The sequence below is a fragment of the Perognathus longimembris genome, chromosome 28 (assembly GCF_023159225.1).
Source record: "Perognathus longimembris pacificus isolate PPM17 chromosome 28, ASM2315922v1, whole genome shotgun sequence".
NCBI classification, from domain to species: Eukaryota; Metazoa; Chordata; class Mammalia; order Rodentia; family Heteromyidae; genus Perognathus; species Perognathus longimembris.
In genome coordinates this window covers 61,755,398-61,773,394 of record NC_063188.1, presented here as the reverse complement: position 1 = coordinate 61,773,394, position 17,997 = coordinate 61,755,398, and the positions used below count along the sequence as shown (strand labels likewise).

The following is a 17,997-nucleotide window of genomic DNA, read 5'->3' as shown; positions in this document are numbered from 1 at the left end:
TTAGCTGCGGCGCGCGCTAGCTTCCCGCTTCCTTATACGTCATCTCGCGCGCGCCGACGTGCGTGCTCGGCCCGCAAGCTGTCGGCGCTCCGATTGGCTAGCGCCTCTGGACCCAATTTAAAACTTGGCGGTTAAAGCTCCAGTTGGGACCGGGCGCTGGGAGATCGGGGAAAACCGGGAGAAGGGACGTTGAGTTTGGTGAGTTACGGGGTCATGGCTGAACTCACATTTTATCTTTTCTGTACTGTGGGGCCTTGATTCTTTGTCGCGGTCTCCGTTGGAGTTTTTTCTTTCTATTTCAGATGCCACTTCACTCTTGAGAGTGTTGGGCTGCCAGGTTTTTTCCTTCGTGGCCAAGTCTGAGACAGCCGTTCTGCTGGGAGGGAGGCTGCCACCGTGACGACTGTCACAGCCCTCTGCATTCTCCCTATTCCTGCAACCCGTCAACCTACCGACACTCTTCTGCAAGCCGCGTTTCCTCTCTCCCCTCCCCCCCACGGAGACGGGACTGAACTGGGATCATGAAGGAGGAGGTGAAGGGAATTCCTGTAAGAGTGGCTCTGCGTTGTCGCCCTCTGGTCCCTAAAGAAATTAGCGAAGGCTGCCAGATGTGCCTTTCCTTCGTGCCCGGGGAACCTCAGGTGTGTACTCCCAATACAGATGAAAGGTCTGGGAACTGCCTGGATCCAATGGCAGCGAAGGGCGTGGTCTTGCCGTTTCCTGACGCTTTGTCCCTTGCCTTCTGCAGGTGGTGCTTGGTACTGATAAAAGCTTCACCTACGATTTTGTGTTTGACCCTTCGGCTGAACAGGAAGAGGTCTTCAATACTGCAGTAGCACCACTTATAAGAGGCATATTTAAAGGTGAGGCGGTCTGATTTTGTGTACAATGTAGCTAGTCGCAATGCTTGGACGCAGCAAATACAAGGATGGGTGACTCATGATTCTTGTCTTTAAAAAGCCCACAGCCTAATAACATTTGGAAAGTCTTTGCCCTTGAATCTAATTTCATACCGAATTTGAATTTTGTAGTTCTATTTGTCTCAATCGATACATATTCTTTGAATGTTTGTCTTGGATTCTCATTATAGTGAAAGCTCTTTGGTTAGTTCTCATGGGAGTCAGTGTGCCAACCTGTTTTGAGTCCCAAGCCTCAATATTCTTTGCTATTTTTGCAAAGAAATAAAAGAGTTTCTAGGCCAGAAGGATTCCAAAGTGCAAGGGGGTAGAAGTTGTAGATGACTACCTAAATTACTTAGAATACATAATCTTTAAAGTTTGTTGCACCTGTCTTTAACAGAATATAAAAGAATATATAACATAATCTGTTCTATAGAAATCAAACTATTTCCATACAAAGTGGTATGAAAAACAAAAGGATTCCATAAACTCTGCTTCTGGGACTTAAGGTAAATTTTAAAGACTAGGGAACCTTTGAGATAGTTCTTTAAGAGCAGAATTATTTTATGCAGAGAAGGGTTTTCCTAAAGCCCCTGAATACTGTGGCCAGTTAATAATATTTGTTGGGAAACTAAGACTATGCTTTTGAATACCATAGCAGTGTTCCAAAGACAAGAGTAGTACCTCTGATAAGTCTAATTGTTACCCTCATGTAGTGGTTATTCAAGTTTCAAAACAAAGCCTTAAGTTTAAAAGGTGCATTACATATGTAGTTTAATTTTCCATTCGAAGTAAAAAGGTCTTCTAGCACTTCTCGTGTCTATTTAATTTTTTCCTTTGCTGGAGAACTCACTCACAGGGTAGTCCAATTGATACTTTGTTTTTTGGACAACTGTAATTATGTTAGAGAAGTCTGGATATTGAAAAAAATTACTTCCCATTGTTTTCTCCTCAGTGGTGTTCATCTCTCTAGGTAACCAGAAGACTTCTTTTAGGTAACACCTATTCACATATAGTTTCACCTTTAAAAAAACGATGCCATGGCTCAGGGCACATTGAACACCTTATTTCAAAATTTGAAAATACTGTATTATGTTTACAGGAATGTTAGGAAAATAGCAGAAAGAACTTTCCCCTCCACCATTGGAGAAAAGTTTTTGACCCAGTGGCCATTAAATACTTTATATTTCCTATAAAGAAGGATTTTCTTTTAATAACTCAACTATGGTAACAATTCAACCAGCCATCATTTGTAGGAAATTTGCATTGCCATATTAACACCATCAAATCTTCTAATTCCATTCAAGTTTTAACAGTTATCTCAATAATTTCCTTTATAGCAAAATGATTTACTTTAGAATCATGTGTTGTACCTGGCTGTGCTTTTAGTCCCCATTATAAAATGGTTCTTGGGGCATTTTTTACTTACATGATCTTGACACCTTCAATGATTAAAGCCCAGTTATTTTGTAAATGTTCCTCTACTTTTATTCGTTTGATGTTATGATTAGGTCAGATTCTTTATCCTTTCTTTTTTTGCTGCTTAATTGGAGATAAGAGTCTTGCAGAGGGCTGGGGATATGGCCTAGTGGCAAGAGTGCCTGCTTCAAATACATGAGGCCCTGGGTTCGATTCCCCAGCACCACATATATGGAAAACGGCCAGAAGTGGCGCTGTGGCTCAAGTGGCAGAGTGCTAGCCTTGAGAAAAAGAAGCCAGGGACAGTGCTCAGGCCCTGAGTCCAAGACCCAGGACTGGCCAAAAAAAAAAAGAAAAAAAAAAGAGTCTTGCAGACTTTACTGCCAAGGCTGGCTTCCAATTTCAGTTCTCAGATCTCAACCTCCTGAGTAGCTAGGATTGTAGCTTTCAGCCACTGGTGCACAGCTCAAGTTGTATCTTTTAGCAGGAATATCACAGAATTTGAGTTGTCTTGTTCTCATTGAATCTTGTCAGGCAGGACATGCTGTTAGTTTGTTTTACTTTTGATAATTTCATCATGATTAACCTGTTAATCTGCCAAGTTTCTCCATTGTAAGCCAATCTTCTTCCCTTTTCATATATTTTCAAAACTGTTATATGGGTCTCTCATTCTCTTCCTCTTTTCTCATCCTCTCAGTCTCATCCTCTTCCTTTTTACATATTTAGAAAGCTGTTACCTGTCTCCAATTCTTCTTTAATTAGCCTCTAACCACTCTGCCTTCTCTCTGTTTCTGTCTCTGATCTCAGCCTCCTGAATAGCTACAATTATAGGCGTGAGCCACCAGTATCCCACATTGCTTGGGTTTTTTTTAACTCATAGCTGGTGCTTTACCACTTGAATCACATCTACAGTCCAGCTTTTTTATTATGTAATTAGAAATAAAGTCTCAAAGACTTTACTGCTTGGGCTTCTACCCTCTGTCCTCAGGCCTCAGCATCCTGACTAGCTAGGAATATAGGCATGAGCCTATATTCCTGGCACTCAGTGCCAGCTCCTTCTTGCATTAGTAATTTTTAGGGTAGATACTCTTTATGCCTGAGGTGGTGTGGGCTGGCCTGGGCTCTTGATCCTCCTATTTGTGCTTCTCCATGTTGGTGAGTATGACAGGCACAAGCCACAGCTCCCAGCTAGTGATTGAAATAATGTCTAGTAAGCTTGGGATTACAAGCATGAGCCAACATGCCTGTTTATCTTCTTTCCTTTTATTAGCATATATTAATTGTACAAAGAGTTTAATTGTTAAATTTCTATATATGAGTATGATGTATTTGATCAAATTTATTCCCTGTATTACTTTTTGTGTGCTGGTACTGGGGCTTGAATTCAGGGCCAAGGTACTCTTAATTTTTTCACTCAAGGTTGGCTTGCTACCACCATCTGAACCACAACTCCATTTCTGGCTTTTAGGTGGTTAATTGGAGATAGGTGTCTCATGGACTCCTGCCTAGGCTGACTAGTAATCATCATCCTCAGAACTTAGCCTTCTGTTGACAAGCTAGGATTATAGGCATGAGCAACTGGCTCCCGACCCTCTGTTACTCTTATTACTTTTATTCTATTAGTCTTCCCCACTTTGAACCATTCCTGATAGGCTTTGTCATCATCCTCCTTTAGCCTTTTCTAAAACAGTTTTTTAGGGCTGGGGATATAGCCTAGTGGCAAGAGTGCCTGCCTCGGATACACGAGGCCCTAGGTTCGATTCCCCAGCACCACATATACAGAAAACGGCCAGAAGCGGCGCTGTGGCTCAAGTGGCAGAGTGCTAGCCTTGAGCGGGAAGAAGCCAGGGACAGTGCTCAGGCCCTGAGTCCAAGCCTCAGGACTGGCCAAAAAAACAAAACAAACAAACAAACAAAAAAAAACAATAAAACAGTTTTTTAGGCCCTTCACTATTAGCTCATTTCTTCAGAATATGCCTCTACAGATTGTTAAGAGCACTATGTATTTCTTTCACATTCTTAACTTGGGAAACTATTAAGAATTAACTCACCATCTTTTTGTTGGTGGTGGTCATGCAGCTTGATCTTAGGGTCTGGATGCTATCCCTGAGCTTTTGTACTCAAGGCTAGTGCTCTACCACTTTGAGTCAGAGCTGTGCTTCTGGTTTTCAGATGGTTAGTTGTAGTTAAGAGTCTCACAGACAATCCTGTCTGGGCTGGCTTTGAACAGCAATACTCAGGTCTCAGCCTCCTGGATAGCTAGGATTACAGGAGTGAGTTACCAGCGCCCAGCTATTTATCATCTTTAAAGACAATATCAAGTAGAAATTGATTCTCATATACATGTGGTTATTTAATACTGTCATCAGTTACAAAAACAAAGCAATTTTGTGTGTGTGTGTGTGTGTGTGTGTGTGTGCGTGTGCGCGCGCGCGCGCATGCATTCTGGTACCAGGGCTTGAACTCAAGGCCTGGGCACTGAACCTTGGCTTGTTTTGCTCTACCAATTGACCCACAGCTCCATTTCTGGCTTTTTGGTAATTAATCGGAGATAAGTCTCTGTGGTTTTTCTGCATGTGTTGGCTTTAAACCATGTTCCTCAGATCACAGCCTCTTGCGGAGCCACTGGTCCCTGTTAAAAGCCATTATTTTTTAATAGTTAGCTCAATAGTACACTTCTGTACACCGAACTCCTGGTACCAGAGAACCCTGCGTGTTTTGTTTTGTTTTGTGCTTGTTCTAAGGCTTGAACTCAGGGTCTGGGCATTTCCCTTAGCTTTTTTTGCTCAAGGTTAGCTCTCTACCACTTGAGCCACACAGCTCCACTTCCAAGCCCTGTGGTTTTTTTTTAAATACAAAAACCTGTTTTTCTAATATGTTGTTATATACACATATGTATGGTATTTAAGAAAACCATGGAATCTTATTATTTGTTCCATAGTCATGCTGTGTAATACCATTAATCTCTTACAGTGAAAAATATCAATTTAGCATCTTAAGATCCTTCCTTTCTTTTGACCAGCAAGTTAAAAAGAACCTTTAAGACTATCATTTATATTAGTACATTCTTTTGAGAATTAAATATTTTCCATTTAGACTCTAAAATTATCTTTGTAAATGGTAGATAACAGCTTTGACATAATTATGATAATCAATTAACAGAGAAAGCTTGCCTGTATTCCTTTAGAATATCCCTACCACTCTAGTAGGGGAGAGCTTCCTAAGGTCATGTTTTCTTTGCCTTGAAGTAAATTTGAACTTATAGTTCCTTCTATTAGGTACGACCTTATCATTAATTAGTTACTATAATTTAAGAACAGTCCACCTGTCATTGAAGTTTCTTTTAAAAATCTTGCTAAAGCTGTAACTAGGTTTATCTCTTTCTAATTTCACTACTATCCTGAATTCTCTGACAAGGGGAATATAAAACTTATTCTATAATATAAACATTTTTACTGAAACAAAACTCAAAGGCTAGTGCTCTACTGCGTCAGCCACACTTTTACTTCTGGCTTTGTGGTACTTTCTATTGGAGATAAAATTCTCACAGACTTCCCTGCCTGGCTGTCTTCAAATCTCAATTTCAGATCTCGGCCTCCTGAGTACTTAGGATTACAGATTTGAGCTACTGGCATCTGGCTGTGCCTGCTTTTCTTAACAGATTGTGTCTTCAGCAACAATCTCAGTTTTGCAAGTAATTGCAGAACAAAATCAAGTATATATGGTTGGTTGAAAATCTTTGAATATCGCTATGAAATTTAACTTCTGTTTTGCTAGGATACAATGCAACTGTCCTGGCCTATGGGCAGACTGGCTCTGGAAAAACCTATTCTATGGGAGGTGCATACACTGCTGAGCAAGAGAATGAGCCAACAATTGGGGTCATTCCTAGGGTAATACAAATGCTCTTCAAAGAAATTGATAAAAAGAGTGACTTTGAATTTACTCTGAAAGTGTCTTACTTGGAGGTAAGTGATTTATCTCTAATTATTCTGAATTCAAAATTATCCTTGAGTAGAAAAATAAGTCCAAATCAGATTTTTCCTGGTATGACTCAGATTAGTAAATTACATTTTTAGTAACTTGCATTTTAATAAATTGATAGAGGAAATATACTGGCTCAGTTGGATCTGGCTTCCACCCAATTCTTTTCTTATTAGAATCATCTATTTAGTCTGTTAGAAAAATTGGCATTGCCATATAAAAAGATGATATGAATTCTTTAATTTTAGTTTAGCCTCTATTACTGATTCCCTGAAGAGTATGCAGTAGAGTATTTGATTTCCCTTTACTGTTTTGAGGCTTAAGTTAGTTATAATGGTGCATTATGAAGAATGTTGTTAAAACTCGTGAAATATTGAACAATGTAAGTGTGAATAGGGTGTGTACTTATTCAGTAGATATTTATTGCATACCTACTATGTGCAAGACCCTCTTCTGTGTATTTATATGTATGAGGTAATTGCGATAGCAGCGGACAGAACAAGCAAGAGTGTCATTCTAGTTTATCAGCATACAAGTGGATTCTCCAATTATATCTAACTTCCAAGGCAAGTAATAATAATGCACCAAAAAGCAGGTTAATTGGTTGCACAGCAGAAAGCTGTGGGGGGGTTTGTTTATTTTTTGCCTCTCCTGGGGCTTGAACTTGAGGCCTGAGCACTGTCCCTGGCTTCCTTTTGCTTAAGGCTAGCACTCTACCACTTGAGCCATAGTGCCATTTCTGGCTTTTTCTGTTTTGTGATGCTGAGGAATCAAACCCAGGGCTTCATGTATGCTAGGCAAGCACTCTACCTCTAAGCCACATTCCCAGTCTGAAGGTTTTGTTTTTAAGAAACAATAATTAAATAAATTAAGCATGCAGTTATAAATTATGTATGAATATTTCATCTTGAAGTTGAATTTCAATATGTTGACTGGTAAAAGATATAAGAGGTATACAATTAGAAAGATGGGTAAGGGGTTAAACATCATTAAGATTAGCCTTCTTGGGTCTTAATCCAGTTGTGGTCAGAGCAATTGAATATTAAAAGTAACTCAGGACCCTGGCATGCAAAATAATAGTATTGACAATAATAGCAAACACACTTATCATGTGCTAAACACTGTTTTAATTAAAAGTTCTGCTCACTGTTGAAATGTTAGCTGCTACCTCTTCTTTTTGCTTCTCTTGTTCTCAACCTCTACCTCCCTTCTATCAAAGACCCATTAGTCCCATTTTAAAAATGTGGTGGAAGTGATGTTATTATAACACTATCAAAGAATAGAATTTGGCATAGTGTAACTTTTCCTGTGTGTACTTATTTCTGAGACTCTGGCTTGAAAGAGTAATCTCAATCTTGTTAGGAGTATTGTGTAGACTGCTTGCTGGAAAATATCAAATGATTACATACAAAGGTAAGCCCTTCCCTTCCCTATCTTGTGATGCTAGGAATACCACCAGTCCCTTAAAGTCTTTTTTTTTTTTGCAACTTTAGAACACCATTTAATGATAAGATGCAAAAGTTAAAGAAAATAGCAAGTCCACAGTAGCCTGGTAAAGCATTAAAAATAATACAGGTTCCTTATACACTCATTTATTTTGTTGTTCATGGGGCTTGAACTCAAGGCCTGGGTGCTGTTCCTGAGCTCTTTTGCTCAAGGCTAGGGTTCTCTTATGGGCTAACTGGAGATAAGAATCTCACAGACTTTTCTGCTTGGGCTGGCTTTGAATTGCAATCTTCAGATCTCAGCCTCTTTTTTGTTTTCTTTTTTTTTTTTATTCTATTTTTATCTCAGCCTCTTCTGTAGCTAGGATTGTAAGCATGAACCACTGGTGCCCAGCTATAAAGACATTTTTAATTTTTTTGTGTTTTGATTTATTTTCCTTCTTTTTTTTGGGGGGGGGGGCAGTCCTGGGGCTTAGACTCAGAGCCTGCGCACTGTCCCTGGCTTCTTTTTTTGCTCAAGGCTAGTACTCTGCCACTTGAACCACAGCGCCACTTCTGGCCATTTTCTGTATATGTGGGGCTGGGGAATTGAACCCAGGACTTCATATATACGAGGCAAGCACTCTTGCCACTAGTCCATATCCCCAGCCCTATAAAGACATTTTTAAATGCAGAAAGTCACAAACTATTTTAAAAATTGCCTATGACCTTAGCTGTCAGAGATTATTATTGTTAACATTTTGTTTTTGCCACTTTGTTTTCAATATACCAGATTTATAATGAAGAAATTTGGGATCTTCTGTGCCCATCTCGTGAGAAAGCCTCTCAAATAAATATTCGGGAGGATCCTAAGGAGGGTATAAAGGTATATTTATCTTTCATTTGATATTATTGCAAATATTGGCAAGTACTAAATTTCACATTACTCCACTGTCACTACAGTTTTAACTACTAACATATCAGTCTTTCAGGTTTTGTGTTCTCCTAATTTCCTCTGTGAATCTAGAATTCCTAGTCAGGAGGCTTGTGATGAAGAGAGGGAGGGAAGGGAGGAAAATGGAGGATTCAGTTTTATTACCTTCCTTTTAATTCTTGAAGGAATATTAATATCAATGAAACACTAACTTTTCACAGAGTTCAGAAGCTAAGCTGTCCAAATTGTATCCACTAGCCACAAGTGACCATTTAACCATATATTAGTTATAATTGGGTGAATTTAAGTCAGTCCCTTATGTACACTAGCCACATATCAAGGACTCCCTAGTTCCACGTACCTTCTGACTACAGTGTTGAACTGTAGTCCTATAACTGTGCAATTCAGAAAATTCTGTTTGACAGCATGGTAAAAAACATTGTTCTCAACTCTTAGAAGATATAAAAAGGTGAAAATAAATGCAAGAATAGTTAAATTTATGGCACCATACAAAGGAGATCATCTAATTTAGACTCCTATCACAAGGTATTGATGCACAGTTTGACAAAGAATAGAAAAATCAGAGGCTGGATGGGAACATACTTTGGAAAAAAGTATAGAACTCATACTTTAACCATTTCCCTCCTTCTCCTCTTCACAAAGGAAGTTGAAGGTTTAAAGTACAGGTAAGGGGCAAATGCCTGTGCTTTTGAATCTTCCTTCTAGGTTATTTTAGCCAGGTACCAAAACAATGCTTTGTGTAAGAACCTGTGAAAAATACATGCTATCACCAAAAATAATATTAGTACTGAACTACCTCTCAATCTTGTTCTAAGATTTTTTTTCAAATGGCCCAGGAGATGAGACATAAATTGGGATGGATATGAACTAGTTTTTTTTTTTTCAAATAAGGTGGATAGAATTTAAGGAAGTAGAGAAAAGAAAATTTTTTTTAAAAAAATATCCTTCTCATAGGGAAAAGCTTCATCAGGAAAGCAGAATAAGCTTGGACCTATCGATGTGAAGTAGAATACCTGGGCTGGGATGTAACAGTGGATTTGTTTAAAACAGATTATGAAGTTAGCCCAAAGAGCTTACTTCTATTCCTGTGAATGGTATATAACTAATTCTTCTGAATGAAAGGTTGTCATGGCTACTTTTATCAAGTTTTATCTCATGTGTATCTACAAATATGTCAGCTCCTGGCGTTTAGGAGAGAATTTTTAAATCTCCATGTGTCCTCATTATCTAGCACAGGGTTCAGCAGTTTGGTGACATTTTAGGAAGCAAGATTTTTAGGAAGACTGTGTAGAAATTGATTGAAAAGGAGAAAGATGAGGAAGAGAAATTGAGGAAACTGTTGTCTTATTTTTCAGACATAAAGTAATAGAGGCCAGGACTCTACAAGTAGATTTGGAAAGGGAAAGAGAGCAATAGATTCAAAAGAAGAATATCTAGAAGTTGGTGATAGGTGAGAAATTGAGGAATGAAAACAGGTTTGAGAATTTAAGAATAGATTTTAATAGTAATGGAGTAGTAGAGGGAATAATGTGGAAGGAAATTAAGTTTGTTTTATACTTTGCCAATTGCAAAGTATAAATAATAGGTTGTTACAGATAAAGGACTACCCCAGTGCTGGTAACTTACCCCTGTAGCTACTCAGGAAGTTGAGACCTGAAGCATCACAGTTCAAAGTCAGCCTAGGCAGAAATGATTGAGCAGATCCATTTCCAATTAACCAGCAAAATCCTGGGCAGGAATCTTGGCTCATAAAGTAGAGCACTAGTAATGAGAAAGAAAGCCTAGCAAGAGCATAAGGCCTCAAGTTGATGCCTTGGTGCTGGCACATAAAAACAAAAAGGAAGGACTAGAAATTAGGGCCACAGCTATAGATTTGGAAACTGTGAAGTTATAAAGTCATAGCATATTGGGGCTAAAAGGGATCTCCTAGTCCTATCCCCACTTTCACCAAAACTTCAAGAGATTATGACTTGTATAGGTTCTCCCAAGGATAGTACCAATCCTGAAATCCTTTTTCCTGATGTCCTAATTCACTGAAAACTGTGCCATAGTATTTTCTGTAGTAAAAGTGAGGTATAAAATGGATGCAAGGTAATGAAAAGATCAAAGAACCATGTGGAAGAAAAAGGAGTGAAGAGAAATAGCATATAAATTCGTGTTACACTTTTCTCCTTTGGGCCAAAATTTACTTTCATTTGGGGCTCCTTAAAAGGAAAATAGTAATTTCTTCTGTAGCTCCAGTATTGGATGGAATCCTTGTATCTGAAGTTCCTAGGGATGATCAGACCTTGAGTTTCAAACATCTTCTCAAAGTTGTTGGTTTAACACTCAGCATTTTCATGCTTATTTATTGAGGCTCTTCGGGAATATCAAGACGTTTTTAAACTATCAATCCCTCTATTTGTGATCAAGCATTTAAAGTATGAATCATAAAGGAATTTCTTTTTTCTCGGAATTAGATTGTGGGACTCACTGAGAAGAATGTGGTAGTTGCCTCGGATACAGTTTTCTGTTTGGAGCAGGGCAACAACTCTAGGACTGTGGCCTCCACAGCTATGAACTCCCAGTCATCCAGATCTCATGCCATCTTTACAATCTCCATAGAGCAAAGAAAGAAAAATGACAAGTAAGTTATACTTTTAAGGGATCATGATTTTTTTTTGTTTTAGGAAGGTTGAATACTAGGCTGCCTTTTAATTGATTAGACAAATCATTAGACAACAGTATTATGAGCATCAGTGGCCATTGGAACTATTTTTACTGATATGCAAGAAAATGAGAGTTGATGGATCAGCTTTAATACACAACTACTCGAGCATGTATATCATTGTTACTTGCGTCTTCCTGTCATTATTATAGGAATAGCAGCTTCCATTCTAAGTTGCATCTTGTAGACCTTGCTGGATCAGAAAGACAGAAGAAAACCAAGGCTGAAGGGGATCGTCTCAAAGAAGGTGAGAATAATTAAGGTCATAGTTAGATGAAAACTTATATGTCCTTGTTGTGGTTATTGTTTTGACTGATGGATTTCAGGTCACATTCTAATAGCTTCGATTCAAGTTTGAGGCTGATTTCAGAAATAGTGAAAACTATTTCTTTCCCCTGCACTTATTGTCTAATTCAGTTATAAGATTTGGATATGGCCTTTGGTTTTATTTCATCTAGTCCAGGCAAGTTTCAGTTTAGTTTTGTTTTTCCCTCCCTCAAATGCTTACAATTAAAATAACTATTATAATAGTCATTCCCATTATTCACAATTCCTTGCAGATGTTGCATATATAGATCTTATCAGCATGGTTTCCATATCTGCATTAAAGTTGGATCTAAATGATGAAGGAAGCTTTTTTTATTAATTAAATTTTATTGACAAGGTGTTGTGCAAAAGGGGTACAGTTACATAATAAGGCAGTGAATACATTTCTTGTGATATCTTATACCCTCGTTTTTCCTTCCCTTCCCTAGATCAGGTAGGCATATATACAATATACAGTATACCAAAATCATGTACAGTAACCACGTAGAATACACCAAAGGAAATTTACCTAGAACTTTAAATGTAACGTCAACAATAGAATCCTCCTGTGTCCTTCTCTTGGAGTTGTTTTTGCTTATCCTCGTCTTATATGATCATGTGTACATAGCTGTTGAGCTGTTGTGATCTACTGATAGGTCTATTCTAGACCCTTTTATGTTTAGTAGTTGTTTGCTTTTAGATACATAATGTAAAATCGCTGACCCAAACAAGTGGAAATACCGTTTGAAAAGAAATTTGTTGTTTTGCAGTCCTGGTCTCTACTGTCCCCCCCACTCTAACAGTCATATATCAAGGAGGCCATGCCACTTTGTTCTCTGTGTTCTAGGCTTGTCTCACTCAACATTATTTGTTCAAGTTCTGACCATTTCCCTGCAAATACCAATTTTTTATCATTTCGAATCGCTATGTAGTATTCCATTGTGTATTTGTGTATTTCAATTTTTTGTATCCATCTGTAGAGGGGCATCTGGGTTGTTTCCATATTTTGGCTATTGTGAATTGTGCAGCAATAAACATGGAAGAGCAGATGTCTTTTTGATATCTTGGGACCTGTTCAGGATAGATGCCTAGGAGTGGTATGGCTGGGTCATAGAGCTTTTTGAGGAACCTCCATACTGTTCTCCAAAGTGGTTGTACTAATTTGCACTGCCACCAACTGTGGAGAAGGGTTCCTCTTTCCCTGCATCCCCTCCAGCATTTGTTGTTCCCTGAGTTCAGAGTATAGGCCATTTTAACTGGAGTGAGGTGGTATCTCAGGGTTATTTTTATTTGCATTTCCTTTACTGCCAGGGATGTTGAACATTTCCTCATATGTTTCTTTGCCATTTTTATCTCTTCTCCTGTGAAGTCTCTCTTTAGTCCTATGCCCATTTAATAATTGGTTTACTGGGTTTGGAGGGGGTTAGTTTCTTGAGTTCTCTGTAGATGATGGATATTAGGCCTTTGTCTGTTGCTTTGCTGGTGAAGATCCTTTCCAATGTGGTTGGCTATCTTTCTAGTTTGGTGGCTATGTCTTTAGCTGCGCAGAAACTTTTTATTTTATAGTAGTCCCATTTGTCGAGTCTCTTCCCCTATCTGTTGTGCCCCTGGGACTATGTTCAGAAAGTTCCTACCTGTGCCTATAAGTTCTAGTGTCTCTCCTACTCTGTCCTTCAGTAGTTTCAAGGATTCAGGTCTGATGTTGAGGTCTGAAGGAATAAGCTCTTAAGACTAGAAAATCCTTGTGGTATATGTTGTTGTAAATCTTCCTGTAATGATAGTGACCTGGTGATCTTCATTCTTTGGGAATGGTCTTGTAAGTGATTATTAATCTCTTTAACAAAGATTAACATATACTTTGTATTTCTCAATTTGTTCTGAAAAATCTCATAAAAGGGCTGGGAATGTGGCTTAGTGGTAAAATGTTTGCTTAGCATGCATGAAGCCCTGGGTTTGATTCCTCAGTAACACATACACAGAAAAAGCCAGAAGTGGTCCTATGGCTCAAGTGGAAGAATGCTAGCCTTGAGCAAAAGAAGCTCAGAGACAGTGCCCAGGTGCTGAGTTCAAGCCCCAGGACTGGCAAAAAAATGTCTGATAAAAGATGTTGTCAATTGCCTTGCTAATAAGTCCAGATATATTCTGTCAACCATTTGTCTAATAGCTGCCAGCTTAGTAACAATACAAAAAGAAACAAGGATTAACCTAGACTGACTCTTTCTTATTGAACTAAAGATGCTTCTAGTGCTAATGCTCCCATTTATAAGCCCTTGTAAGCTGTCTTTGTAATAATCCGTTTTTCTTCACTGGTCTGTAATTTATGAAATTAACTTTACCTCTTTTTTTGAAAAAAAAAAAAAAGAAATTACATTTCCCCAGTCTCCTGGAACATCTTTCTCTGTGATTCCTCAAAGATCTTTGACATAGCTTTAGTGCTCTCATTTGAAATTACTCTCAGTTCCCTTGGCTATTATTCATTTGTTCCAAGATATTTGAACTCTTATTGAAGTAGTTGGGTTCTTATTACCTCATTTTGTGCTTCCATTCCCTCTTGGGAACTGAAAAGGCAGAAGAAAAAATAGTGATTGGGGAAATTTACCTCTTTATCATTATTTTACTTATTCCTCATTCAGCCTTTTGAACGTATTTTAAAATGCTTTTCTTCATTTTATAAAACAGTGAGTTTCATTATGCTTTAGTATGTATACACCATATACTTTGATTATATTTATCCACTATCACCCTCTCTAACTCCCTATACTCAAAAATGCTCTTTTTGCTCGTATTTGCACTTTGGCATTTAGCTTTGTAATTTTTAAAGTTCTTTTTTTTTTTTTGTCAGTCCAGGGGCCTGAACTCAGGGCCTCAGCACTGTCCTGGGCTAGCACTCTACCACTTTAGCCACAGCACCACTTCCAGCTTTTTCTGTTTATGTGGTACTTAGGAATGGAACCCAGGGCTTCATGCATGCAAGCCAAGCACTCTACTGCTATGCCATATTCCCAGCCCCCATCTTTTGAAAAATTCATTTATATCACATTTAGGTCTTTGATCAGTTCTCAACTTTTACATAAGATATGAAATAATTGTCTAGTCTACATGTGGATATCCAATTATCCTAGTATCACTTGTAGAAAACAAGCCTATTCTTTCTCTATTCAATTTATTTGGCCTCCTTATCAAGGAGAATTTATAGTATTCCATTGGTGTATATGTATCCTTATATCAGTATTGCACTTTCTCGATCACTGTTGTTGTGCAGTAGATTTTGAAGTTGAGAAGCTTTTTCTTTCTCAAGATTATATGGAAGTGGTGCTGTGGCTTAAGTGGTAGAGCACTTGATTTAAGCTGAAGAGCTCAGGAACAGCGCCCAGGGCCAGAGTTCAAGCCTCATAACAAAAAACAACAAAAAAGATTATACTGGCTATTCTGGGTCCATTGCATTTCCATATGAATGTTAGTATCAACTTGTCAATTTCTGCAAAAACCAGCAGAGATTTTCATAGAGAGATTGTACTGAATCTTGATATCCATTTGGAAATAGTGCCATCTTGACAATATTGTATTTCAATGCACAAACATTGAATTATTATGTTAAATATGTTGCAATAATGTTTTTCAAATGTGTAGTGTTGTTTTTACATTGAATTTAAGTATTCTTTCAGTGTTATTATAAATGAAATTGTTTTAAATTTCATTTCCAAATTGTTCATTGACTTGTATATTGATCATGCGCCTCCATCTTTGAAAAATTCTAATAATTTTCAATAGATTTTTTTTTGCCAGTCCTGGGGCTTGGGAATCAAGGCCTGAGCACTGTCCCTGGCTTCTTTTTGCTCAAGGCTAGCACTCTACCTCTTGAGCCACAGTGCCACTTCCAGCTTTTTCTGTTTATGTGGTGCTGAGGAATCAAACCCAGGCAAGCACTCTACCACTAAGACACATTCCCAGCCTCAATAGATTTTTAAGATGTCTACATTCAAGATCATGTCATTTGTGAATAGAGATAGTTTTATTTCTCTTCAGGTTGGTTGCTTTCATGTCTTGCTCCCCCCCCCCCCCCCCCGCCCCAGTGATCCTAACTGGAACTTTCAGTACAGCGTAGAATGGAAGTAATAAGTGAATATTGCAGTTCCTTAATTACTCAAAAGGCTGAGATGTAAAATTGTAGTTTGGAGCCAGCTAGGGTAGACAAAGCTGAGAGAATCTTATCTCCAAGTAATAAGCAAAAAGACAGAAGTGGAGGTGTGACTCAAGTGGTTAAGCACCAGTCATGAGTGATAAAGCTGAACAAGAACATAAGGCATATTGTCTCAGTAGTGGTTAAAAAAAAACCAAAAAGTGAATATTGTGTTTATTTTGTTTTCTTATGCCTGATATTTAAGGGGAAAACATCCAGTTTTTTACTATTAAGTTTGGTGTTAGCTAAAATTTTTTCTTAGAAGTCTTACTTAGGTTAAGTCCCTACTTAGGTTAAGGTTAGTTTAAGTTGGAGTGTTTTCATCATAAATGGGTATTTGTCAAGTGTTTTTCATCATTGATGGACATGATCATGTTACTTTTATTCCTTAGTCCAGGTTATAAATAGCCAAATGGCCTTTGGCAAAATAAAAATGTTCTTCACCCCCAAACTGATGTGGTGTTTTGCACTCATTGGTTTTTGGATGCTTAATCAACTTTGCCTTCTTAGGACAAACCACTTGAATTTCACTTGTTTGTGATTGTCTAGTGACTTCCTTAGATCAATTTTGTATTTCCTGTAGCAGACGTCACAGAATTGTCTGCTTAACTAGTTTAATGGGCATCTAATGATTAGTCACAGGTTCCTTTAAATTCCTGAGCCTATACAAATGTTCCATCATTTATCTAGGACTTGGTGCATGGAGGGGGGGGTCTGCCTTTAACTCTCAGGCACTTTATACATGGACCATTTATTCCCTGCTTGAGCAGAATTTCGAGTTTGCCATAGATGCAACACTGAGGTTTTTTTAGGTCTTTCTAGCACTACAGACTTAATGATTACTTAAGATAAACTTGGGTTTATTCCCTAGATCTTCCTTTCAATCTTTGGCTAGATTTTGCTTGACCATGGTTAGGTTTAGTGTCTTATCTTTAGATATTTTTCTATGCATATGTATAAACATTAGTAATGTCAGTCGGAATGCCAGGCCCTGAAGGAGCCATCCCTCCATCCCTACCAATCAGGGCTCAGACCCATCCTGCATCATTACTTTTGTGGTTATCTCCAGCACTGGCTTGGCTCAGGAAGAGTTTGGTAAATTAGAGATGATCGGAATACCTTCATCCTACTGTCTTCTCCAAATCCATGAATTTTAAAAATAGATGGTATGGCATGGCACCAGTAGTTTATGCTTGTAATCTTAGCTACCAAGGAGATTGAGATCTGATAATCACATTCCAAGCTAGCCCAGGCAGGAATATCATTGAGACTCTTTATCTGCAATTAACCACCAAAACCCAGAAGTGGAAATGGGGCTTTAGTGGTAGAGCACCAGCCTTGAGTAAAACAACCAAGGGACAGTATCCAGGCCCTGGTTTCAAGCCCTAGTACCAGCACAAAAAAGAAATTTGCAAGAAAGTATAACACCTCAACAAAGTTGAAAGCTAGTTCTCTATGCTTTGACAAGTTTTCATGGTTACAAAACATTCAGGAATTTCTTCATTAACTTACTCAAGTTAAAAAAAAGAAGGTATAACATGAGACTACTCATTTCTAACTTAAAAAAATTAAATTGTTATTATAAAGGTGATGTACAGAGGGGTTACAGTTATATAAGTCAGGTAATGAGTACATTTCTTTTTGAGCAGTGTCATTCCTTTCCTTGCTCCCAGGTTTTCCCTCTGTCCCCACCCACAAGTTGTATAGCTCATTGTCCACATAGTGTCTTATGAGTACCACTGTTGCATTTGTTCACCTCCATTTCTTTGTCCTCCACTTACCCTCCCAAAGACAGATGAACGAGCAAATGCAAAATTTGAAAACAAAAACAACAAAGAAAAAACCCTCTTGTTAGCATTTCTTGGAATTCATTTTGATAAATATTTTGTATATTATCAGAGCTGCATAGGCTTTGTGCCTTTGTGTTCACACCTTAAAAGTATCCTCCTTTGGTTTCATTGTGTGTGAATGCTTTGAGTCCTGTATAAATTATCATATCCTGGTATGTTTTATAACTAGCTTCTGCATATTAGAGAAAACATACACCATTTGTCTCTGAGCTTGGCTTACCTCACTTAACATTATTAGTTCTAGGTCTATCCATTTCCCTGCAAATGACATTT

General features: G+C 38.2%; 1 protein-coding gene across 3 annotated transcripts in view; it reads left to right on the top strand.

The window, feature by feature from the left end:
- Positions 1 to 101: 101 nt before the first annotated feature.
- The window catches only part of Kif4a (kinesin family member 4A), a 100,283-nt gene continuing 82,387 nt past the window's right edge, over positions 102 to 17,997 (top strand). For all 3 annotated transcript variants that reach the window (XM_048336238.1, XM_048336239.1, XM_048336237.1), the window contains exons 1-7: positions 102 to 198; positions 322 to 641; positions 749 to 863; positions 6,096 to 6,286; positions 8,520 to 8,612; positions 11,141 to 11,307; positions 11,541 to 11,635. In XM_048336238.1, coding sequence (XP_048192195.1) covers positions 522 to 641; positions 749 to 863; positions 6,096 to 6,286; positions 8,520 to 8,612; positions 11,141 to 11,307; positions 11,541 to 11,635 — 781 coding nt within the window. In that variant the 5' untranslated portion in view covers positions 102 to 198; positions 322 to 521. The remainder of the gene's footprint in view (positions 199 to 321; positions 642 to 748; positions 864 to 6,095; positions 6,287 to 8,519; positions 8,613 to 11,140; positions 11,308 to 11,540; positions 11,636 to 17,997) is intronic.